The following is a 26833-nucleotide window of genomic DNA, read 5'->3' as shown; positions in this document are numbered from 1 at the left end:
TAGTTCAGTGAATAAAGCAATAAAGTAATGAGTAATATGTTTGGAGCATTGTTTTCTTTAACCTCAAAGAACCTTTATTTTTTGGGGGAGAGTAATAACTTTCCCTCGATAATCGATCTGTGTTACTTCCTCCTCATACAGCACCACATCAATTTTATGTTTTTTTCTGATTCCCAGGTCCGTCCTCCCACATCCAGCCTCATCAGCACCTTCCCACCTGTGGATTCCAAACAGGCTGATCCACTCCCTGCAGCCTCCTCCCTCCACATCCACCCTCATCTCCCCCAACCCCTGACCCTCCACCCTCCGCTGCTCTGTTGTCCCCTTCCTGATCTCCCACCACGTCTGCGGAGTGGGCGACGGCTCCCTCCCCCAGGGGCGGGAGTGAGGAGCTGGGGGACGGACTCGACAAACCCTTGGAAAATGATGCGGAGGGCGTGTGGAGCCCCGACATCGAGCAGAGCTTCCAGGAGGCACTGGCCATCTACCCTCCCTGTGGCCGCAGGAAGATCATCCTCTCTGATGAGGGCAAGATGTACGGTACGCCCACCTCTATCGTCATCTCACTAACTTTCTCCTCGAATGAGCTGATAAACAAATGGCCTGGGGACCAGCTCACATGGCAGGCCAGGGCTGGGGATAGTTCTCTTAAAATGCAAAGTTAGTTAGGAGGTTATGGTCTTAAGTATTTCTCTTTGGCGTGTGCGTGTGTTTGTTATGGAGAGGACCTACTTACTTCCACACAATCACAAATGGTTGAAACACTTCACTTTCAAGAACAATTGCGTCACTGTAGTGTGACTAGACTGTCCCATTTGAAAGGCTCCTCTAAATTAGGCTGACAAATTCTGCTTATCAGCTTATTCAGTTAATCGCACTGATTTTTCAAAGAGGTAATGGTGCCAGCAAGTAACAAGAAATCCGATGCCAAAGTATCAGGCAACAGCACATGTTAAAAAAAAGCAGTAAAACTCATCTGGCCAAACTGTAGCTCTGTTGCTAGGTGACAGCAATAAGGGCAGGTCAAAGTGGTGACGGTGATCGTGGAAATCCTCTGTAGAGCAGGCCGTCTCATTTTAGTTCAGCCTGCATGGTCTACATGGCCCAATAAGACTCCATACTTCATGGGCAGCTTAGACTGTGTCCTCCAAAGGATGCAGCCCCTGAATTGAGACACAACTTCTACACACCCCTATATATATTTATTTATATATATTCCTTATATATTCCATTGAGAAGATGACGGAGGATCCATCTGCAGTGAATTATATCTCTTATAAAAACCAAAAGCCACATCTGCAGTACTGTGGTAATAAACAGATAAATATCCACGTCCGCACACCCATTAAAAACTGTATTTCATATTGTCAAACAATTTTGTTTCACACACACACACCCCATTCACCACCACTCCTTGTGTTCATGTTTCACATCACTCCTGTTTCCTGCACAGCTGTCAGCTCCACTTGGTCCAGTAATGTTCAGTCTGACTGTACGATGTGTCAGAAACAGGAGCACACACTCAAATCCCTCATTCCTCTGCACACACACACACACACACACACACACACACACACACACATGCTTCTAATGCAGGGTTTGTTCATTGTAGATCGGAAGTGATGGTATGGAGAATGAAAACAGTTGACTGTGACTTTCAGAGAAAAAATGTCACATAATCAATGAAAACTATTTCCAACCTAACAAGACCCACAACAACAAAGAACTGATAAAACATTAATTCAAACATCATTCCTGAACTTTGCTCTGTTGAATCTCTGGCCATGTTAGTATAGAACACTTTCATGTTTATTCCAAAATCTGTGTGTAGAGGATCAACTCTCATGTCCTAGGACAGAGGAGGAGGACAGGGTTTGTAATTAAATGACATAGCCACTAACTTTTTTGTGTTGTTGCCTAAAGTGATAAAGGGACATTTTCGAAGTTGCTAAGTAACTGCCCAATGTCACCTGGGATCAGATCCAGCTCCCTGTGCGACCCTCAGAGGATAAGTGGTATAGATAATGGATGCATGGATAAGTCTGCAGCCTGATCAGATTACATTGTTACCTCCGACAAGATGTTATGTTTTCACTTTGTTTAGTAGTAAGAAGGATTACACAACAACTGGGGGAAGGATTATGATGAAATTTAGTGTTCGTGGTTGGGATGTGAAATTTGTCAGGATCCTATTAACTTTTGGAAGGGGGGGTATCACCTTTTTTAACATTGTGAAATAAGGTGTTTTTCAAAGTTTCCCTTTTTTCCCAGAGAATAATTAATGGATCTTGATGACATGTTTAGATGACTGATATTGAAGGTTGATGGAAATTTGCTGCATATCCAAATAAAAATCTGAATCTGGTGAATTTAAATGTGGTGTCATAAGGAGACTGTTGGACCTTAGAGGATGCACTCTCTTCTCCAGCTTCTGTTATCCAACTACAGACTCATTGATACCACAGTGTGCCCTCCTGAGATGAGCTTTTAATTACCCTCTATTTGATAATGATTTGAGGTGAAGGATTAAGATGACAATACTGCAGGTCTTTCCTCAGTGAAACTTTGGATAATGTCATTGCTAAACAGGTGTGGGGAAGGTGAAGGGACATTCCACTGCGACATCTCGCTGAAAGATGTTCGGTAACAGATGGCTTGGCCACAGAGTGTCCTCCCGCGTTACTGTTTGATAGTGGATCTGGTCGGAGGGAAAAAAACGTGGCGGACCGAGGTAGTGGCACTATCAGACGGCGTCTGTCATCGCCTTGTTTTGTCACTGTGCCAGACAGCTCCTTTAACCGTTAGGCCTGCCTAGCCTAGCTTAGCCAACTATCGAGGTCACGGCCACCCTCTGATCAACACTTAAACCCTTATAAAGCCTGTAATAATAGTTGGAGGGGGACAGAGGAGAGAGGGGCAGGTGGCTCATCCTGTATCACAGGGTTGGGGGTGGGCAGACAAAGGTGGTGGTGGTGGTGGTGGTGGGGGGGGGGGTGTTTTTTGGCAAGGCAGGCACAGAGGTGCCCCTTTCCTCCCTGTGTGGGTCAGGGGCAGGTGATGCACGCCAGGGAGCGAGTTGGCTCGCCAGGAATGGCATGTGCGCTTGGGAGCCCGAGGGTTCAAGGCCGCTCGGCTGTAACCCTAAACCAGAATAGACATTTACCCTTTGAACGCTTGGGGGGGGGGAGGGGGCTGGACAAATAAACACTGAGGTGGGCAGTAGCGTCTTGCACGGCCTTTGGGCTGTCTCTCACACCTGTCCCTGTGTGTGTGTGTGTGTGTGTGTGTGTGTGTGTGTGTGTTTCATAAGAAAGGTAGAGGCTGTGTGTTTGTGCTTACCTCCCCTGCTCTCTGCTATTTCTGTGATTTAACTACTCACATCTCTTTGTCTGTTTGGCCGTCATGAACAACCTCCTCTCTGTCCGTCAGTCTGTCTGACTTTCAGTTCACCTCCAGCTGCTCTCTGAGTTCAACCTGACAGCCCCTGCTGCAAATCCAGATTTACGACTTGGGAAATAAGGCAAGACTGAACCCATGCATGGCCCACTTTGCCCCCATTGCCCCTAAACGGCACGACCAGTTCTTCTCTTACAGCAGCCCCTGCAGCACCACGTTCCCCCCGTCCACCCTTTTATCACCATCCCTGGGGTCACAAGTGGCCAACAACTCAAGTCATTCAAGCAACTACAATCGCTGTAAATCCACTTTGAAGGTCTTTAGTGTTGTTAATGTTGTTTAAGTGCTGATAGCTGGTGGATGGGTGTTAAATCAGGTGGCCAAATCAAATATCAGCTGAGAATATCTTTAAAGGCATATGTGAAACAGTGAAGCCGTGATTTGAAGGTTTAAGAAATGTTATTTAGTCTCCCTGCACAGGCTAAATATGGACACAGACAAAACAAACTAGCAAAGTAAGCATCTGTCGGCTGAGAACAACATACTCTGAATTTTAGGTTGAATTCCCTCTTTGAGGAATGAATGTCATTCATGGCCAAAGAACATGATATTGAGTCTCCGAGCAGAGAAAAAAAAGGGAATGTGTTCGGATCACCTTTGCCATTGTAGATTCCTAAATTGCGTGGAATGTCTTTATCCCATTTTTCATGTGCATTCAACGCATTTCTCTCCCACAATGCTGTGCATAGCGCTGGCCCTCGCTGGTTACTCAACAGACCTATTAGCTCGCTTATTAGGGACGGTGTCAGGGATATTGTGCGCTCCTGTGGTAATTTGACATGCATCTGCCAAGGAAAACATTTCCTGCCTTGTGTGGCTCTCAGCGAGAGACGTGCCCTGCGGTCTGACCGTAGGCCTCATGCTGCAATAATGGAAAAGCAGTCCCAAACTCATAGTGCAGTGGAAACCAAAGCACTGACAGCTCTTGCCAGAATTATGTGGCACTGGAATTATTATTATTGTCTGTGTTTATTTGCTGCAATATAACTGCCATATTAATTTATGTGCCACTTTTTTGCAATTGTAATTGTTTAGTTTAATGATTTCTTTTGAATCATTTCTACGCAGCAGCTTTAAATCTTGCATCACACGTTTTATGCAGCTGTTTGGTTTTGTCACACTCAATTTCCTCACATCTGTTAGAGGAGCACTTTTCTCACATTTTGATGGCTCTTACTTCCTGTGGGGAGAAAAAGCCATCGCTCGTGTCAATGAAGTGGATGAAGTCAAGTTCCTCAGCGGTGGCTCGGTTTTTCTGTCAGTTCAGAACAAAGACTACAGACACAGTGAATCATGCCCCGCTGAGCTTCGATTGTGCAACATGTCGGTTTCCTTGTCAGGCGATGCAAATGTGTTTTTGTCTCAAGTGATCGTCATTAAGGATTTAATATATGGGTCAGTGGAAAGCAACAGCGAGTCATCACCCAGGTCCCAACTTTGGCAGTAAAGTGAGAGATTCACCAGAGATCACCTTGACCTGTTGACCTTTTGAAGAGGCCTCAGAGGCTGGGTTTCATAGTTTACTTTTATAACAGCGTCCACTTGAAAAGGTGCACTTCTACATAATGCAGGGTGACACGGATGAAATTAATAGGGAGACAAAATTGTGAGATAGACAGAGGGGGCATTCACATGAGGGAACGAGGCCTCCATCGGTGCACGTGACCCCAAAGAACAATTCATATTTAAGTTATCTCTCTAAACAGATTCTTCATGTGAATATCCAGAGTCTGTTGGCAAGGGATGAGATTTCGAGGCGGGAAGCCTTCTGGTTTCTAGATTGAACAATCACTTTGAACAGGCTTTGGCTGCCTGCAAGTAAACAGTCCATGTGGAGCAAGAGAGGTGGAACACATGCATGAACAACAATGCATCAGTATATGCAGACAGCTGTTAATACAGATTAGCCAAAATATCATCTGGACTGAAAATGCCCAAAAAGTATCACTGAATAACTCCTGAGTTAGGCTAAACACTTGAGACTGTAAACAGTGTACGGTGAATGGAAGAGACTTGGCCTGGATATCCACTGTCCACACTAGAAGCTTCAAAATCTTGGCTGTTGCCCCCAGGTACTAATTTGATCATAGCTGATGTGTGAAGAGATTGATATTGAATAAATCTAGCACTCTCTGCAGATTTTTCGAGGAAACCTCCTGCTGATAATGAACTCCTGGAATCAAGACACTGCTCCCTCCAGGTCTGCCTCTCTCTTTCCTTGCACTTGCTTTTTTTCTACGCACTTTTCTGTATCTCACAGCGTAACTGAAATTACGTGGTGAGCAGCAACAGGCTCATAACAGAGCTGTCACTTTCTGTTTATATAGACGGATCAGGAAGGTGGGAGAAGTAGACAGGTCAGACGTGTTGAGCTGGAAAACGTTCAGTCCTCTATAACAAGGATGTCTCGCCAGAAGTCATAAAAAGAAAAAAATTGTTTTGATTCCAGTTAGCATGTTCCAAATTAGATTAGATTAAATTAGATCCTTAGTGGTTATCTTAATCCTGGACTAGCAGGCGGTTTCATCTCTGGCTCTTCACTAATGCAGTGGTTGACTTGTAGCTGGTATGGAGGCTTGATAGAGGTCTTTTCAGAGCTTGGTCAGCTGCATCCAGACTCTATAAGAGGGGAAATAACACCCAACCAAGACATTCCTGCAGCCTAAATGTGACCTTTGTTTTCCTGAGCAGACACAGTGGGGCATGTGTGCTGCGGAGGGAAAACGTATGGCTGGCAGATGTGTCTTCAGGGTGGATGGCAGCAGGCATATAGTTAGACATATACACACAAACAACACTGCATGCACACACTGAGCACATTCAATATTATCAAAAGACTTAAGTATTTCTCCCACAGACCTACACAATCAAATATGTTTTTCTCCAGAGATGCCTGCGTCATTCATGCTGTCAGTTGCTTTAATGCTACTTATAGTCTAAAAACATAATAAGTTATTTTCTCCAATAGATTGAATTGAGCTTTTGTACGTAGAGCGGTTGTTGTACAGGCACAAACAGGACATGGACCCATGGGGTGATGCCGGAGCAGCAGATGCAAGACCCGGTCAGCATATAGGAATGTGAGGAATGCACTGGGCTGAGAGAGGGAGAAAGAGTCTGAAAGGGAGAGAGAGAGAGAGAGAGAAAGAAAAAGAGAGAGAGAGAGAGATCAGACCAGGGGCTGATGACCGCAGCCCCATTCGGCAGCGGCAGATTTATGACTGACCAGGCCCAGAGGTTGAGTTTGTGAGGAACACTGCAGACCACCTTCACTAACCCCCCTCCAACTCTCCATGACCTTTACCAACAGGCCCGAGGAGGACAAGGCCAACTGTCTGTAAGCATCACCAGGAGAGAATGAGTTATATAGTTTTTGTCAGGAGCTGCTTTTCTGCAAGTTAGTAAATGTTCAAGGCTGTTTTATTTCACACAGTATGAAGTTTGGATAGTTAATTTCAAACCCACCTCCACTGTTGGATCAGTACTTATATGAACATACCCTTCAAGTTCCACAGCATGCATGGCCTGAAAAGACAACAACTCCTTCCTTGTATGAAATTAAGCTTTGATCACACAAAATTACTGGTTAGGAGTTATTTCTTACTGTATGTTTGCTGTTTCATTGCAGGCCAGTTTCTTTCAGTGACCTGTGAGGCACATGGAGGGGACCCCCCGAAAAACCTGTCCCTCAACTATTTCATTAGAATTTATTGTATCCAAAAAATGTATTTGTTGTTTTGAGGTCACAGTGTCTTCACACCAATCACTTAGTGCAGGAAGGGCTTTAATATCCAATTTAGCATCAAAACCAGACTGAAGGTTGGAATCAAATTTCCCCTTTATCCACATGGTTTGTGTTTTTGCACATTTACAAGATGGGGGTCCAAAACTCTGAGACATGTCTGCAGTATTATGGTGCCACTATGCAAAATCAGCAGGTCAACATGGGAACTGACTACTGTTGTTATTATCCATGCATCTGTGAATAAATCATTGTATAGGCTAGGAAAGTGAAAGAGGAGGAAGTGGTTTGGGAACAACTCACTCCTCAGTGGGAGGAGGACGGGCAGGGGACCACTCGGTCAGAAACACCTTGACTCTAGAGCAACTTTTAAAAATGAGAATTCACAGAAAAGATAATTCTACCCCTGGCTGGAAACATTAAGGAGAATACAATCTGGAAACCTAACCAACTTGAACCAGCCACAGAGATATTCCCGATAAACTCACAAATTCTTATGTTTTCTGAGTTGCGTAACCCAACAGTATCAACTTTGCTTCTGCCGCGGTCAGTCTCTCTTCATGCCCTGAAGAAATGTTTCCAGAATCAGATTTCCCCCAGATAAGTCCGTGACCGCAGGCAATGTGATAAACAACATCAAACTGTGGAGCAGTGGGTGATGGTATAATGTTCCTATGTGACTTTCCTGCTGCCTTGGCTGGCACTGGCTCTGTGTGTATGCTGCTCCCTTTGGATATCATGATCTCATCGCTGTGTGACTGAGTCCCCCCTCTGATCTGATGGGTGTGTTGGAGGGTATTTTTGATGGGGCCCTTCCCCAAGCGCTCACTCACAGAGGAGTGGTGGGCCATTTGATATCTGATACAAGAGCACGAAGCAAAGCCTCATTGACAGCCCATTAAGGAAGCTGTTTAATGCTCACAATACATACCTGGCTTATATTGAGTGGGGATGCCGTCAATAAAACAGAGTGTCATTTGCTTGTTTGGTGGTGTTAGCCTTTAAAATCATTAATCCCAATCAAACAAATGTATGTATTGTTGGGGTTAACATGGTTTTGTACAGGTATAGATAAAGTTTGACAACTCCCATGAGAGTCTGGAGAATCCTGACATCTTTTCACAAGAGTCTGGTGACCGAATGAAGAGGAGGGGCTGCTTTTCTAAATTCATGAGAAGTTTTTATTCATCTGCTACATGCTCACATGTCTGTGTCTGCTACTCTGAAAATCCCTTTTGGATTGGACACACAACGAACATCTTACTGTACGCTGAGTGAAGTTTCCGGGAGATAAGTTGCTGGGAAGTGGGAGAACTTGCCGCTGTAATGTGAGGAACTCGATACAGGCAACTTAATGTTCATTTGAGGTCAAAGTACCGTAAGGAATTGGACAAAGCTCTCTGTTCGTCTTTTCAAGAGTTTTGATTGCGACGAAAATGTGGAACACTTTCTTAATCCCCGGGGAATTAAAGAAATATGTATTTAGGGGCTCAAACAATCGGCCAGCGAGTGCACCTCCCGATAAACACTAAACGGTTGAGGAGTTACAGCCCTGAAAGGAAAATAAGATTGAGATGGAATGAATGCCTCAACTGTGGCTGAAGTGTGTGTGTGTGTGTGTGTGTGTGTGTGTGTGTGTGTGTGAGTTTATGTCTATATCTCTGTGTGCGACTGTGTGTATAAACGAGAGTAGACACTATTTGAGAAAAGGGTTTAGTCCACAAAAGCTTCACACAAAGGCAGTTCTGCAGCTGGGCAATGTGTGTGTGTGTGTGTGTGCATGCGTGTGCATATGTGTGTGTTTTTCAGGGATCTGGAGCTTTACATGAGGAAATATCGACCACTTTTTCCTCTCTTGCATGATTCATTCTCTGGTTCATGGATAACATCTAAACGTCGTATGTGAACATTTTTAACACTTGCACCACTTTTTGAGCCGTGGATTAGTTGATTCCCATGAAGACCTGTGCAGCTGAGTTCACATGTAGTCCGGTCGGTTTAGGCTGCAGGGATTTGCAGGAGATGTGGTTCCCACCTTTCTAAAAACCTGCTCGTTAAGTCTGGTCGTCAGTGTCTGACACAGAAAGAAACATGTGAAAGTACACAATGTGATTTGAAAAAAATCACATTGTGTTTAGTTACAAACTAATTTAGAAGAGAATACTTAAGATTTCAAAAGACTTCCCGGCATGTTATCAACCATATTTACTGTAGTGGTGCATTGAGTGGCCTCATAATAAAATAGTTTTCCACAATATGACTAAACTGTTGGCACAAGTAAGCAAAATAATGTGCAATATTCACGTATGTAAAAATTACAAAGTCATCCAAACTATATAATAACCTTTTTTCATGTGAGAAGGTTGTTCCCAAAGGCTCAAAGGTTTTCGGTTTGAAAACCTAAAACTGTGAATCAATTTTTTGAATGCAATTTGGCAATACAACACGGATGCTTTAAAAACACATTTAATGTCCTTGATAAGTGCAAGGCACAGGATGATCGGATCACATGACCACAGCGAGGAAACAGTGCTTTGCGTTCCGCGCAAAATCTGATCACTTTTATTGGCTGACGAAATTTCTGATAGAGGTTGAGCTGGGTGTCAGCTTTCCACTCATCCTTTGGGGTCACTTGATCGGCCGGGTTGTGAAGTTCTGTGAGGTCTGACCCAAGTGTCACTATGTGAGGGAAAATGTGACGGGTTTGTGTCACTTGTGTGTTGTGAATGATCTGTGTGTTAATTCACATGGAGACGTGGTGTCAAGGGAAAAATGATCGTGTTTAAGAGCTGGTGCAAAGTCTTGTAAACTTGTGTGTGTGTGTGTGTGAGCGTGTCATTCACTCTGTAACAGATCTTGTTTGTCTTCCCGTCTCTCAGTTCCTCTTCGTAAATGTGCTGATCTCAAGTATATGGCTGCCATTAAAAAAAAGAAAGATTCATTTCATTTTATTTTAATTAATCATTTCCAATATTACTCTGTTCAGTTTTTTGTGTAACAAATCTCAGATATTGCGCCCATTTCATGTCCACTGGGATCAGTATGATTTATTTAAACAGCTCATTTTGTTTGACCAGCAAAGCTCAAATATATTCAATTGATAATGTTATTAAAAAAAGAAAATACACTTACAATCAAAAAACGTGCAGTATATTAACCTATGCTGCACCTAAAAGTATTATATTAAGGGGAAGCCTTGTTGTCTATTTGTTTAAGGAATCCCACCGTATACTGGAAGGTGTGTAAATGATGTGCCTATGAGTGGTATGTGAATGCATATTTGATTATAGATATGTTTGATTAAATAAAGAAAGAAATGTTCAATATTCAGCAAATTTACAATATGGAAGTAACATCCTCCTGTATTGCACCTCAGAAATCGTATACGTATAGTTGTGTGTACATGTCTATTTGTGTGTTATCCAGTTTAGCCTTTAAACTAGAGGTTTAGCTTTTTGGAAAGAGGGTGAAAGAGGCCACATGACCGTTGCCTTCTCCTGTAACTGGAGACTGTGCTCGGAGGGAGGGAACAAGCCCAAGATTTACTGTGGGCGTAAAGGCATATTCCATAAACATTGACACACACACCAGCTGCCTGGCAGCCTCACCAGACCCGGCCCCCTTTGGTCACTTGCCTGTGCCGTGTCTGTCCTGATTCCGGTCTTAGGATCGCATGGCTGCAGTCTCCACCTGCTCTGCCAATGTGACCTGTCTGTCAGCGGTGGCAGCCTACACACGCACACACACACACACACACACACACACGCACACAGTGTGCAATGACTGATGCAAGCTCTCAAACACAGATGTATAAACTTGGCAATATACTTATACTAGCAGTTTTCTGCGATGACACACTTGACAGCCTTGACTCTTGACATTGGGCACATGCGTTTGCACATGCATTTATATGTGCATGCAAGCACGTGCACACACAGGCATATTTTGAGAAGTTAATTTAGCTAATGATACAGCGTCTTTAGTGACCTCAGTGCACAATTATTTGCACAAATATGTGCACACAAATATACAGTGCATATACATTTCCTCATTCCTCAGTCTTGTGCTCTCTGGTTTGGCTGGGTGTAAGGTGCAGGCTCACTAACTCAATAATTAGCCTTGGTAAACATTTTAATTCCTCCACACTTAGAACATGCTCCTGATTAACCCGCTGACACTTTCAGTTCAAGTTCACTATGGCTAAATTAAAAACAACATATACTTATGTTAATTAAAAATACTCCAACATGAAAATTAAATATGAAAGTAAATTATTAAAAAACTGAAATACCTGTTTAAAATGAGACAATTGTAAAATTCAGTATATTTCTATATTTCTCAATATTAGTTATTTGTGAGTTTGAAGATGGCTTAAAGCTCAGGAAAATGTCCAGTGAGTAAACTTTGCTTTTTTCTTGACTCTTACAGGACGAAATGAGTTGATTGCACGCTATATCAAACTTCGTACAGGGAAGACGAGGACCAGGAAGCAGGTGAGTTCTCTGCAAATCCCCTGTGAATCAGCCCCTATTTTTGAACTCCTCCATAAAGTTCTACCCTGCTGAGTGATGCCCCAACACCCTGCTATACCCTCGTCACTTCTCACTCCCATTTGGCTCGGAGGCCTGGACATGACGATTGATTTAGAGCCAGGGCCCAATGCACAGATGCTATAGGATCAAGTGTCGGTGTTATTTCTTCACCACCTCATGGATCTGGTGCTTGTTAGAAGGTGAAAGAAGCTGGGGAATACGGTGATCTGGATGGGAGACCGAGGTGGGACGCCCAGGGGATTTGGAACTCTATCCTCCCTATGGTATCTGAGATGGAGTGATGTATGGGCAATGATTGATGTGGAGAGAAAGTGTCCGTGCTAAGTGATCTGGCAGATTCCATTTAGGAAATAAAAAGAAATGAGAAGTGGGGGGCAGCGAGGGATCAGATCTGGGTAGTGGTACAGGTCAGCAGTACAAGAGACACCGACAACAGTGGACTGACAGTGCAGCTTGTTGAGAGGGTTCATCACTATGGTGCTGTGATGTGGTAAATTGTCTATATTCTTAAAGAGCTTTCGAGTCTTCACCAGTCTAAGCACTTCAGTTTAGTTTTGCCATTCACCCAGTCACATACACATTCATACAGTGCAGCTATATTCAGCACTTTCTGTACCACACATCAATCATACACCCCTGGCATAGCTGTCAGGAGACATTTGGGGTTCAGCCACAGCCACCCTGATAGAGACAGAAGTTGTGTGGAAAGATTTATTTTACATTTAAAGGAAAATGAAAAATATGATATACATATTCCCACTGGTCAGTTCAGAGTCTTCAATAATTTTTTTTAGACCGTGCATGGAAACTCCTAAAGGAAATCCATGCAAACCCACAGAGTTTCAGCCACGCAGCTAGAAGGGTTAGTTACTTGTAGCCATTTTTTGCAGTGAGGCAATGGTGCTAACCAGAAAGCCGCCAAGATGCAACGTTAAACTCCATGTTAAACTCCATCACCGCCATGTTGTCTATATGTCTTCCAGGTGTCCAGTCACATCCAAGTCCTGGCCCGACGGAAGGCCAGAGAGATCCAGGTGAAGCTGAAGGTACGCTACGTGAGTCAAACATGCTTTTTCTATATTAAATGAATGCTTTGAAAGATATAAATGATTGGAGGAAAATTAAGAAGTGCTAAAATCATGTCATCACTTTAACAACAGATATAGGCGCTTTTAGAGAGTGTATGCCTCCGCCAAGGTTAACACCCTATCTCGCTATATTAAACAAAGTTCAAAATAAAATGTCTCGATCCGGCTGTTCCAGATTCCCTCATATATATATATAAATATATACCCTTCCACCATATTTGTGGAAATCAGTTGATATGTATTGTTGTATTATTATTGCACTATTTTTTATCACTGCAGGATTCCTACCAACATCTGGCGCAAAGGGACTGCTGATGAAAATTAGCCTGTCAGCTAACTTGGTGGCATTTACATTTGTATGAATGTTGATTAATGTACATTCTCTCATTACAAATAAAGAATGTATTAATTAAAAACATTTGAAGTGTTTGTGTAACCTTGTTCAACATAAATCAGATACAAAAATGCAGATGAAAGCATAGCCTTGGCGGAGGTAAACAAATCTGAGAACCATGAATACTTCTCCATAGATATGGTAATATAGTTTTTCTCTTAATAATAATATGTTGCATCTTTCAGGGTTTTAGATCAGAATCAAACCATGTTGCCTGCATTTGACTGTGGTTATTATCATGATTTTAATCCAGTTCAGCAGCAGAAATGTTGAAAACATTCTAACTCTATATTATCTCCTCTCATAATGAAGTTTGGTGTTTGGTTTAAGGTATTTCAACATCCATGGCCCCTGCTCTGCCATGTATTCACATTCCATTAACACAAAGGCACAAGCCACAGGCTGTTTTAATTGCACTCTCTAATTGACGCTAGTTTTAAATGGCATGCTTATACATTATGATGAAATGTGAACGTTTCTCCGGCAGCCCGGGGCTTACTGTGCACAATCACGAACAAGACGAACCAAACACAATTGTTAGGGAACAAATTAATCCTTGCATTATTCCTTCCAGGTATTACGTGTGTGGTAAGTAAAGCAATAAAAGTTTTTCCTGTGTAGTACGCTGAGAGCTTACACATCCCTATCCCCCCAGTACTTTCTCAGTTTACATTGCTCATCCGCATACCCGCAGACAAGAGGACTCTCCCTCACCTTGGACGGTGGCCAGGAGGGTTCAGCTGGCAGAGGCCTGCATTGGTCACAGGGTTTGCCCCCTCCTGTCAAGGGCCTTTTTAAATACATCTTTGGTGTAACTGAGATCCCTGCCACATGTACCCCCCATATTTCAGCTATGCCCTTGTGTTAGCCGGTTCTGGGAAGAAGAATGCTCCGTGTGGCCTTGCCCATTAGGGCCGCGGGGCTGCAAGTGCTTGTTGTCCTCTGTGGTTTGGAAACTGCTGAAGGAGTGGATTCAAAAACAAGAGCCGTATCACTTTACAGCAAAGAACAGGAGAGACAGTTTTCTAGCTCTCACCTGTTTTCAACTATTTTTGATGGCATTGACATTGAGCAGCTTCGATTATGATGAGCATATTAACACATCACCCCTGTTGCCTGCCTCGTCTTCCGATATGACCTCCAACAGAAGCTAGTTGTCATCACCGGCTTGCCCTTGCCAAAGCAATAAACTTAACTTTTGACCCAAAGGCCCTTGACTGTAATATCACCTTCTCTCCATCTCTCTGCCTGGCAGGGATTCACCGATGATGCAAGCTGGCCTCGGCCCTCCGTTTCCCCTTTTAGGGCTCGGCTTGCGTTGCTGGTAAAGAGGGGCGCTGTCTGGAGTCTAATGAGTGTTCTCTTTGCACAATCGTCTGTTTGTCTCACTCCCGTTTATCTTGTCGCTCTCTGTAGGACCAGGCGGCCAAAGACAAGGCCCTGCAGAGTATGGCCACCATGTCCTCAGCCCAGATCATCTCACCCACGGCCTTCCAGAACAAGATGGCTCTCCAGGGCCTGGCTAGGTCACCGTATCCAACTACCGGTGGGGTGAGTCCCTAACCAGTTTCCCATCCAACACATTATTCAGCTTAAAGTGAAATGCTGAGCAGTGGCCACATTTATATTAAAAAAAAAAACTTTTGAGTCCCCAAAATCTTGGGTCTCAATGCTACAGATCATTTCCCTGGATGTTTGTTTAATTTCATGACCTCTATCCCTCTTCATACATTCAGTTTGTCTAGATTTTTACATTATCATAACATTTTTTACATTATCATAACATTACTTGTTTATCATATTTCTTTTTCATCAATAAAATATTATGTTTCTGACCATCAGTCTCAACTTCCAGGAAATTTGACATGTGTAGGCCAACAGAGTTACCTCAAGTAGTTGTTTCTCTTTTCCTTTTTTAAATCCTAGTTACCTATTTGATCCTATTTAGAATTATGAACTTGGGGTTCGGCCCCAAATGATTAACCACTGAACAATTTCTGTAAGGTGCATTAAAATACTAAACAACATTTTTCCCTCTTTGAAACAGTTAAACACAGTTAATTTAAGTCATACTTCTTAGAGTTCAATCACAGACAGTCTAATACAGTTTAACAGACCCATTAAAAAAAACTACAATAACCTATGTATGCAGCAGTTTAATTTGTGTAGTCAAAGGACAGAAGTCTTAACTTGTAATGTCAAGACTTTTATTTTTGCTGCATCTGTGGTCTCCCTATGATTTTGCTCGCCACAGAAACACTTTAACTGTGTGTGCAGGAATGGGTGAATGAAACTGGCTCTGTAAATAGTTTTGAGTGGCCATTAAGACTGGAGCAGTCCTTTATAAATGCAATCCATTAACCATTCACCATTTATTTTGAAATCCTCACAGTATAAACTATAGCACAACTGTTAAATGAGTAAAGTGAGTAATATATTTGCACTTTATTTGATTTCCCTCCAGTTTTGGCACGGGGCACTTCCAGGACAGCCGGGAGGCCATGAAGAGTGAGTAGACATTCCTTCGTCCTCTGACCTGCTGCAGTATCCATCAGTCACTCTTCATGTGATCAGCTTAATAACCATTAGATATGTTTCACTCAGGACATGAATCTCAGAGCAAATTACAACATATCAGTGCAATTATAAAGAAAAGTCTTCAGCTGTCTGTCTCCCAGCATACCTCTCTGCCCGCTGCATCTTTAGAGGTCAAGCAGTCCAATTAGTATGTGAGATGGGGTCACGAGGGCGAGACAGTGCATAACATGCCTCTCCCTCTTGTCTGTCTCGTCTCCCCAGCATTAAGCCCTTCTCCCAGCAGAGTTACGCCATGCAAGCGTCCGGCCCGGCCCCCATAACAGGTGGGTGCTTTCCCCCCCGCCCCAGCTGTGTTGACAGAAGGCTGTCATGCCGGCCAAAGTGATGAGGCGACACGGCTCGTGAGGAAGCACTCCCTCAGAGCTCAGAGAAATAGCTGTGATATCACTGCATTTTCAAGTTTTTCTCCATCACAGTGAAACCACACATTTACACAGTCGCTGCCCTCTGGTTTGCAGGTTATGAAAGCACAGCGGGGCTCTCCATGTCTCCCAGTGGCCCTCCTTGGCAGGGTAGAAGTATTGCCAGCTCTAAGCTGCGGATGCTGGAGTTCTCAGCCTTCCTGGAACAACCTCAGGACCCAGAGAATGTGAGTAGACAAGACTGGGAAGTAACTTTGTCTTAGCAAAACTCCAAAAGGGTTTTTTCCCCCACCCCACAAAAAAAATGATTTTCTATTTTATTTAATTAAATTATTTTCTACTACAACAAAGTCCTTGCGCCTGTCCGTTTTACTGAGAGGTTGACAAAACTCCAATGAAGCTTTACTAATCAAAAATCTATTGATTTGTATTTTCTTTTTTACTTTAGATTTTTATACCTAATTCTAAATTACATCCTGGAGCTGGATGCAGTGTAATTTCATTCTACTTTGCACTTGTCTTGTGTATCGTCTGAATGAATAAAGTAACAATAATAATAATAGCTTTATTTATATAGCACTTATCTAAACAAGGTTTCATAGTGCTTCACACAAAAGTATTGTGAATGTTAAATTCAGTCTCGATAATGAAATGTTTTAAATATGTTGTCTAGAGTCATTTTGCTGTCACAGGCACAGATGTTTGCACAGAGGTGTATGATATAAAACAGAGAAACTGAGAAAGCTAGTAGTTGGGGAGAGCTGTGATTCAAAAAATCAAGATTCACAGTCACAGTTGTATTATACAATAAAATCTCTTGAGAAAAAAAAAAAAAATCTTGGATAGATTTCATTAAAGGGTATGACAGCAACTCAAGGCATCACATGATAAACTCTATTAAATCATCGATATACTCGCACACGACTCAACTAAACAGGACATCACATGTTCATGAATGGTGTGCAGAAAAGCAGGCCCATTGTGACACATGTCCTCCATTGCACACTGTCACTGCACTTGGCGTTATTGTTAATATAGTATACTGGACATTTGATATTTTTTGGCTCGGCTCATTTCCAAATATTCACATTTGTCTTTCCAGTTCAACAAGCACCTGTTTGTGCACATCGGCCAGTCCAACCCGAGCTACAGCGACTCTTATCTGGAGTCAGTGGATGTCAGGCAGATCTTCGACAAGTTTCCTGAGAAGAAAGGAGGCCTGAAGGAGCTGTTTGACAAAGGGCCACACAACGCTTTCTTTCTCGTCAAGTTCTGGGTAAAGTCCATATTAAATTGTAAATAATAATAATTGTAAATATTCAATCCATATTCAATCAATTCCTTTCATCCAATTTCAACACTTCAATTAATTTTTAACTTCAAATCTATTTCAGAGCATATAATCCTCTCCATTCATGAGGGTGAGGTGAGAGTACAGTGAATGCTCTTGTTAATGTTTTGTAGCACCTGTTGGCTGTAAATGGCCAAACAGGGTTAACAGTGTCGAGTTGGCTTAAGCACCAGAGTTCAAGAAACTTAAAGGTACAGTCTGTAGAATTTTGTGATATCTAGTGTTGAAATTGCATGTTGCAGCTGAATACCCCTTATTTCACCCTCCCCTTCCAAACATGAAAAAGAACCTGTGTGCGCGCATGTGTGCGTGTGTGTGTGTGTGTGTGTGTGGGTGTGTGTGTGCGTGTGTGTGTGTGTGTGTGTGTGTGTGTAGCAGCAGCCTTGGGGGAGAGTGGCAGGCCTGATCTTTCACTTGGGGAAATGTGAGCCTAGACACCTGTCCCTGCACTATTAGACTGAGTCCAACCCTCATGTCCCCCTCCCCTCAGTTTACTTATTTATAGATAAGCCCCCCACCCAACCCACAGAACACACACAGACACACATCACCATAACACACTGAGAGAGATGAGAGAATGAAGCATGATGGCAAAGACCACCTAATATGCAGACAGATAAGAAGGAACCGAAAATGCAAGTTGAGACCGAAAAAAGATTTGGAGGGAGAAAGAGAGGGAGACATGGGGGCGGATGTCATGGGGGTGTGATTGAGCACATTTGCTTTGTTCATTTTTCTGATCTGGCCACCGTCCCTTACCTCAGGAACTTTGGTATTTGTATCATGCCCGACATGTACACGGTTACATATCTGCCCTATTCTTTACAACCCTCGACACGCATGTGAAATGAATAAGATGTAAACAGTCCTGATTTTATGAAGAGGCCACATCATCTACGGCCAGTGTGTAGCACATCATTCAGAGTTGTAGCGGAAGTAGAGAGAGTTTAAGTACAATTCCTTACAAACTCCTGACTTCCTAATCGTAACTCACATGTCTGATTATTCAATAGAGATATAATATGTAAGGATTCCTCATTGAAATTAATCAGTCAGTCAATCAAGTGTTATAACATTCTAGATTCATGAGGCAGTGTCCAACATAAATAGAGAGGAGTATCAAAAGGAATGTCTGACAGAGATAAAGGGAGCAGCAATGCCAATTGTAATGACAGTTATTGCAGTGATAGTAGTATATGTAGTATAGTCAGTCAAATTGCATATCTAGTTATAATATAACTATCAGCTGCCGCCCTGATCCACGGTGTGGCTGCACTAGATATTTTGTTGGCTTAGTGCACTTACTTGATCCAAAATGTTTCGAAAATCGAACCCTGAGAAATTCCCAATTTTATTCAAAGAAATAAAAGTTTCACTTAGGTCATCGTGCAACTGCGTCATTTCTACTTTACCTCTGGCGTGGTCAGTCTCTGGTATAACTGGGCAAAAGACATATGACACACTGTTAGTCAGTTTGCCAGTCGGCTTCCTTCCACTGTTTGTATTGGTCACTCTTAATGGATCGTGATTATTCATTGCCCTTTGCTGCGTGTTCTCTCACCAAAGCTCTCTAAAGCGCAAATGCACAAGGATCCCAAGAAATGGTGGTTAAGACAACAACTCCCATGATTCCATGCTGCTTCAAGATGTCATCAATCTTAGAGACCTACGAGCCTTTTCATCTTTTTAACCACAAAGGGCATGAGCCGTGTGCAGCATCTCACATTCATGAATGTCTTGTTTTATGAGAGGTTATCTCAGGACAAGAATCATGCCTATCATCCTCTTTGTGCACTACAACCCCCTCTCCAGCACTGAGGCACTGACAGGGTTGTTCCAGTTGCACTGAGACATCCATGAGCCATGGACATCCACCTCAAGGGGGTGAGCTGTTCTTACCAGAGAGAGTTGTAAACAGCTGTCCTGCTGTAATGTTTAGTGAACAGATGAGCATCCACCTGCCGCAGCAGTCCACACCTTCCACCCCCTGAAGGGGAGCAGTCTCCACTTTCATCATGAGGGATCACCTGCAGATATTTCAGACCTTCAGAAGTGGTTTTGATCCTTCACCGTTCTGGAGATTGAGCGATAATCCCGTAGGCACACGGTGCTGGTAGAACATGATGACCATTATTCTCTGATCCACTTAATCAAAATTTGTGTTCAGGCAACTGGTACAAAACAGATCTATAATATAACTGTGCCAAAGACTGTGAATGTCAACTTCACGGTGCTGTTGTGCGACCTCATGCCACCAGATGGTTTTTGTGTGTATGGCATTACTCTTCACTCATGTTGGCTGCTACATTATTTATTGTGCAAAGATAAAAGACATTGGTGAGTGACACTATATTCCAAGTAATCTTCTCCAGTCCTTGGATGGAGCAGCTGGTTTAGCCATGGCATTTGATTCAGGGGTGAGAGGAAGGAGGGGACGAGCCGCCCTGCCATATATCATAAAGAAAAAGAGAGCAGGACCTCAATGAGGCGATAGAAATAGGGACACAGACAGTGTGAACAAGAGATAGTGATGGCTGAAGAAACGGTGGGTGGCATGTAACCAACAAGTCATTCATCAGTGAAATAGTACCCTCTTGATTCATGTCAGAGCCTGGTGGAGTCAACAGTTATGACATATGCAGCTCTGCATTAGATGAAAACAAACTCATAATACTGTCCCCTCATAGTCTGTTCATCTTACCGTACCCCAAGGGGATCCTCCACTTCTTAAGGCATCCATGACAAAACACAGAAATGCTGCAAAACAGCTGGAGATTTCCACAGCCACACTGGGAAAAAAAAACTGCAAAGATGCCCTCGGCCATGAAAATAAGCAAAATGAAATCCTCGACACATCCAAATATACGCTAACCTTGTTTGCGCCATTGTAAAAGACAGGAAGAGCCTGTTTGATGTTGCCGCAGTGGCACAGCCACGTGGCAGGTCATCACTCGGGGGTGTGCTGAGGCGCAGGTTGGCATGGTGACGGTGACAGGCGGCTGGTCCGCTTCCAAAGCTATGGCATATTAGATTGAATTTCCAGCAAACCCCCCTGTCGGCCGCTGGCTGCCCTGTCCCTCGTCCCACTTTCCTCCTCACCCCCTCAGCGCCCGTGGCCCTGTCCTAACGGATTGTCTCACGCCTTTGAAGTGCAGAGGGAATCCGATTTAAGCTGCCTCTGCTAAATTGTTACACAGCCGGGCTGCCCGCTGTGATCTAATCAGCCAATTGCACACTGATGATTGTAATTGGATGAATTCCCTCGCAGGCTGTTAGGGAAGCAGGGAATGGTGGTTCGGGGAGGGTCACTAGGCCCCAGGGATGAAGACAAATAGAGGAATTACATGAGCTGGGGATGAAGATGAACGGCTGATGAAGAGATGAGAGCAGGCTGAGCGGTGTCTCAATGGCCCATTAGGTGACAAGGGCCTGACAGGGGAAAAGGTAAAACAGCCCAGCTGTTGACAGTCGACACCTCTGTCGTATCCAAAATCAGATTATACTTATACCCTCAATTCAAACTTGAACCAGAGGAAGGATCAGAGATGAACCCGCTTCCACCTGAGGATGCAGAAACTCAGATTTGTCCGCCTTTTGACTTGGACACTAAGGATTTTAAGCTTTTCAATATCATGTATACAATATTTACATAAGTAACTTTGGCTCCAACTACGAGCAACTTTGATCTCGAAAAATTTCCAGTCCAGAGGGTTATGAATCTGCTGGATTCTAATAAAGCAGTTAACACAGCGTCCATCCATCTGCCTGTCCATTCATACATTTAGACATTCATGCATCCATTCATTAATTCATCCATTCATTAATTCATCTATCCGTCCATTCATCCATACATTCATTCATACATTCATTCATCCATCCATCCGTCTGTCCATTCATCCATCAATCCATCCATACTGCTTATCCTTGGAGAGACTTTGCTCCAATAGGAGCTTTGCTGTCACCAATCCCAGCTGACATTTGCGTGAGAGGAGTGCTACACCCAGGAAAAGTCGCCAGTCACTTGAATGCACCATAGAACTCAAAGCTCAAAATCATCTTTCCACAAAACACACACTCACACAAAGAGATACACAACTCCTTGGGAATTCTCAGACTGGATTTGCCAGAGTTACAGTGGGTCAAGAAGGATCTGTACTTTGGATGCCTCTTGGCTTTACAGAGAGTCACTCTCAAGCTTTGTTGAGCTGTAACACTCTTAGTGTTGCATCATTTTCAGACCCACACATGTATCTTTATATCCATATCTGTGAGTAGAGTAGTAGGATCTGATATTTTGTTATAGATTATGGATCTGGAACTGTATATCCTTTTGGCTGCTCAATGTAGGGCAGCACAAAGTGAGTTTAAGGAGGTTAAAGGAGGTCCTCATGAGAAGAGCAGTAAATCCTCACACATACTCATACACCACCAGGATGCCTGACTAATCATGGTTCCTTTTAGGTCGGACTGACAGGTGTATGTGACGTGTTGTGTGTATCTCCTCTCCAGGCGGATCTTAGTGTAAACCTGCAGGATGACAGCAGCTTCTTCTATGGCGTGTCCAGCCAGTACGAGAGCTCAGAGAACATGATTATCACCTCATCCACCAAAGTCTGCTCCTTTGGCAAGCAGGTGGTGGAGAAAGTGGAGGTAAGACAAAGGATATTGTCAAGAACAATTTCATTTTATAAACTAGAGCATGTTGTTTGTTGGTTGGCAGGATTACATCATCAATTCCCACCACACTTGGTGAAGGGAGAGGGCCTGGGCTTGGGAAGAACCCAATGCATTTTGGTGCTGATGCAGATTCAGTGTAGATCCAGAAATTTTCTTTGCTTTGTTTGACTTTGCTTTGGGACAAACTAGAATGGCACTCAGTAGAACACATACCTCTGCCAAGGTCCAACTGTCACCTTAAATGAAAACAAGCCTCATACCTAAGAACACTTTGTATTTCCCATTTTGATGGCATGAACTAATTGAAACCAGCCCCCTAAATATGCACAAATCTTTGACATTTTTGAAAAATGACTTATTTCACAATGTTAAAGAAAGTGGGATATAAAATAAGGAAGGAACAGATTCTTCCCGGTTCATCCCTGACCCATTCCACATCCTTCCACCAAGTTTCATGGTCATCCACCCACTCGTTTTTATTTCATTTATAGGATTTCAACTTTGTGCACATTTTGTTACAAACCCAATGTTTAGAGAAAGCAGAGTTCCTACAATCATAGGCAGTAGCCTCTACAGCACATCTGGCTACAATTCAAACAGTTTGCATCACAGATTTCTCAACGTTATCCCCACAGGAGTGAATAACTGCTGCTGGTGGAGATGGATTCCGGTCATTTACCACTGATACTTTGTCAGGAAAATGACATGATTCACAAATCTCTCCTGCATGACTAAATGTTGTGCTTTCCCCTTAACTAGACACAATGGTGGCTCTGCCCCCACCTACTGCTGATAGATTGTACAATATAAACACACACACATCCCTACGTACAGCCATCTGCCTCAGTGAGCCACATGATGATATTTAATGGCTTCATCATTTGATTACGGTTGTCACGAGAAATATGTTTATTGTCATATCTGGCATGCCATATGCTGCATTAGGTATATTATATTACACATATTGCAGCTTATCCCATATATGTTCATATCCTGTGTGTCCAATTGAGTTTCAGTAGATGTATCCTTGTTTTTATGATTTTTACTTCACAAAGATTTCACATTTTATCCTTTAATGTGATTTAAATTCTCCATCTGTATGGTTTATGTTGTCTTTTATCTGTTATATATATCTCTGTATTCATCATATCTGTTTCTATAGACGGAGTACGCACGCTTTGAGAATGGACGCTACATGTTTCGAATCCACCGTTCCCCGTTGTGTGAATACATGATCAACTTCATTCACAAGCTTAAACACCTGCCAGAGAAGTACATGATGAACAGTGTACTGGAGAACTTCACTATCCTACAGGTACACACAACAGTCAGGGATGTACAGTACACAGTGTGTGTATATTGTAAGTTTAGGTCTGTATTATATCATCCCATTTGTTATTGGTTTTAACCATAGACTGTATATAAAGACTGATGAAATGACAGCTTCCTAAAAGTGAAGCCAAAATATCTGGATTGCCATCTGGTGGCTGGCTGCAGTATCGGTCATTTAACCCATCTAACCCATTAGTAAATGGGACATGGACAAAACTTAAAAGTCAAAGTACATCTGAGATAAGATGATTTATGTTATTTTAGGTAGGTCTTATAACACTGACGTATGTTTAGGTGCTAATTTTTGAAATGAATTTGGTTTTAACGTGTGCTGGTTCTTTCTCTCAGATTCGAGAGTTGTTTTACAGTATCTTACTGTTTTAATGGATTTGAAGCAGAGAAACAGTTCAGTACTTAATGAATCTGGTTGTGATGTTTCCTTTGTGTAACCACGACAGACCATTAAGAACTGTGTCTTTGCCTGTGAGCAGCGAGCACTGTTTCAGGATTTTTTTGTCTGTCGTAAATTGGCCTTTTTCTGAATGAGCTGCTGCTCCTCGGAGAGCGGACACAGAGAGGGAAATGAATAGAGTGGAGTGTATCACCATAGTAACAAAGACACCAGGGTTCAAAGGCAATGGTGCCCCCTTTGCATTGGCGGCTGCATTCCTACTAGCCGAGGGACAATGACCATATTGAGCCCACACTGACGACTACATGGCAACATGACATCAGGTTTTTCAATGGGTGGATTTAGCTCATATTAACCATGAACCGCTCACACACAGATGTGCACACACACACACACACACACACACACACACACACACACACACACACACACACACAGACAACAGATGCATGCACACAGATTCCACACTGCAAGGCTGAATACAAGAGTTGTATTCAGGGCAGCACAATTGAGCATAATGAATTTATGACTGTTTGTCTATTGTTTGTGTGTGTTGCCACATCCCTCTTGAGTTTGAAACACAAACTACTCTTGTATATAGTAGTATAACAGTGGGGGGAGGGGGGGGTCATGTGTCTTTCATTAATTTATGTGTGTTGTATTATGTTTTGTTTTACTTAATATTTCTATCTTCCACATCAGTGTTACATTTTAACCATCCTTCAATCATGTTTTATAATTGTTTGTATTGGGAGGTCACGTACATAATTCATGTTGTGAGTGAGTGTGTCAGACATGTAACTATATTCACACTGCGATTGTTCAAAAGGAACAATTATCATAAAAGTAAAGGATCATGGGAGAAAAGAGCTGCTTTTAAAGAAGTCAACATTTTATGTTTGACAAGATAAAGTAGAACCACATGCTGATCTCATTCGATTTTAATGAAGTTAACATACTGTAATTTCTTTAAAGGCATGTGAACATAATTCATTGAAGTAATGCTTCCATTGGGAAGAAAATGGCTCTACTAATATCACACATAGAGGTTAACAGTGCAACTAGGATGGTTCTAAATCCGGGGCCATTAGGGGGGCCACGATTTACACAGAGTGGCCGATTATATTTCCAACATCTATATAGGATTCCTGATTCAGTGAGGTGCTCATTCCTTGCTTCCTGTTGGCTCTCTAGCTTTGAGCAAAGACACACATCACTGAATCTATTTTGAAAAGGTTCTTGTTCAAACACATTGTTTACTTAAAAAAGCTCAGAAAGTAAATGTATTTAACATATTGTCATATTTATTGTTAGTGTTGTTAGTAAGTGAAAAAGACAATGTGTTTGAATTCATTTTATGTTCTGTAAAGGAACGGTTATTATTTTAAACTAATGTGGTGGACTAGTGTAAGTTAGTTATGTTACTCTATTTGACTGACTGAGTACTGAGTGTGTATGAAATATAAAGAAGGGGTCTCCATAAGTCCACACTTCATTCCTACTCCTCTCAGACATAAAATATACTTCAGTTGTTGTCATTGTTTTTGATTTCATGGTCATCATGTTGGATGGAGAGTTGATTTTCATCAGTCTTATGATGTTTTGGATGCACAACACATATTTCAGTGGAACCGTGGAAACATGAAATTGATATCAGTAGTAATGTTGCTGTATGTGTGTAGAAATTGTGGGTAGATTCAGGTCAGGGGAGGTTTTTGTATCCTGACATGACTGACCAGGATCTTGTGTTGTGTCCACAGGTGGTGACAAACAGGGACACACTGGAGACCCTGCTGTGCGTAGCCTATGTCTTTGAGGTGTCCACAAGTGAGCACGGCGCACAGCATCACATTTACAGGCTAGTGAAAGACTGACAAAGTCGCACAGTTGGACCTTACCTGAGACAGACCCACTGTAGCACCTCAGTGAGCAACAACACTAAACAATGGACTATACTTCCTCCGTGAGCTTACAGAGCTGAAACCTTACAACTCGGTCAGGAGCCCAGAGAAGCGCCGGCTTTTGTCGGCGTGCCCAGCAACACGACCTCTGCTGAGGAAGACGTGGGATTTGAGACTGTGGAAGCTGAAACAGGATTTGTGTGAGAAAAGTGACAAGAGCAAAATAAACAGAAGAGGACCATGATACACTGTGGTCTCTGTGCCAGAGGAGCCAAACCTACAGCCAACAAGACCTGCATGAGAGAGTTGTCATAGGTGGTGTTTTTCATCTCATCGTATTAGTGCTTGTTTTTTGATTTTAGATTCTTTTACACACGTGCATGTGCAAGAAGGTGTTCGCTACAGAGGAGTCCGGCTGCCTCAGGATGCCACCTAGTGACTTAAATATGAATAACAATGGGGAAAAGATATGAAATTAAACCGAGAATCCCTCCTTTGCACATCCATAAAAACGGCACTGTTGTTTTGGTGCCAATCTTTTGAGTTATTTGAGCGTTTGAGTAATTATGTACAGTGCCACATCCATCTCCTCTACACAGAGTTATGAAAAGAAGAGGCTAAAAAAAGATTTAAAAGAGCTATTGTATTCACTTTGTTTGATGTTTAATGTTCTATGTTTCTTGTATTGTCTTACTGTTTTTGATTGAGAGCTATCTGACTACAACACAAGGCACATAATAACACTGCTAACTTGAACCAGACCTGGATCTGTAAACTGAAGTCGTCTGTGACTGTAACTTGCCCTGAAGTGTCAGATATAAAATACAAGTGTTTCTTACGTAACTTCTTCCTGTTGCTGAGTTTTTGAATTATGTGAAAACTGTTGCCAGACACATGCAAACCTACAGATCATTCAATTCAATCATGTGCAGAATGTTTATTAATATACATTTATTTGATATAACCT

The 26833-nt window shown here is 42.6% G+C and overlaps 2 protein-coding genes across 7 annotated transcripts in view; both read left to right on the top strand.

Annotated features, from left to right (window-relative positions):
* Positions 1–13257, top strand: part of si:dkey-82f1.1 (DENN domain-containing protein 2A) — a 59834-nt gene extending 46577 nt beyond the window's left edge. For 2 of the 3 annotated variants that reach the window (XM_020078872.2, XM_069529018.1), the window contains 4 exons: positions 178–535; positions 11627–11691; positions 12735–12806; positions 13119–13257. The gene's annotated coding sequence lies outside the window, so the exon portion shown is untranslated. The remainder of the gene's footprint in view (positions 1–177; positions 536–11626; positions 11692–12734; positions 12807–13118) is intronic. The other variant, XM_069529017.1, reaches the window with a different exon arrangement.
* Positions 405–26709, top strand: LOC109624665 (transcriptional enhancer factor TEF-3). Of its 4 annotated transcripts, none has more exons than XM_020079513.2 (12): positions 405–540; positions 11627–11691; positions 12735–12797; positions 14489–14557; positions 14650–14784; positions 15698–15741; positions 16033–16094; positions 16290–16420; positions 17296–17469; positions 22054–22194; positions 23384–23536; positions 25726–26709. In XM_020079513.2, the coding sequence occupies exons 1-12, from the start codon at positions 534–536 to the stop codon at positions 25837–25839; spliced, it is 1158 nt and encodes a 385-aa protein (XP_019935072.1). In that variant the 5' UTR covers positions 405–533; the 3' UTR covers positions 25840–26709. The 4 variants fall into 4 exon arrangements, with proteins under 4 accessions (XP_019935072.1, XP_019935071.1, XP_019935074.1 ...); XM_020079512.2 differs by having other exon boundaries at positions 12735–12806; XM_020079515.2 differs by lacking the exon at positions 14489–14557.
* The last annotated feature ends 124 nt before the right edge of the window (positions 26710–26833 follow it).

Source organism: Paralichthys olivaceus, chromosome 7 (assembly GCF_024713975.1).
Source record: "Paralichthys olivaceus isolate ysfri-2021 chromosome 7, ASM2471397v2, whole genome shotgun sequence".
NCBI lineage: Eukaryota > Metazoa > Chordata > Actinopteri > Pleuronectiformes > Paralichthyidae > Paralichthys > Paralichthys olivaceus.
This window is presented reverse-complemented; position numbering and strand designations above follow the sequence as displayed.

Bases quoted from the DNA above. Each gene is read 5' to 3' on its own strand.
- LOC109624665 (XM_020079512.2), top strand. The intron at 14,785-15,697 runs GTGAGTCCCTAA...ATTTCCCTCCAG, and splicing joins CGTATCCAACTACCGGTGGG to TTTTGGCACGGGGCACTTCC. The intron at 16,095-16,289 runs GTGGGTGCTTTC...TCTGGTTTGCAG, and splicing joins CGGCCCGGCCCCCATAACAG to GTTATGAAAGCACAGCGGGG.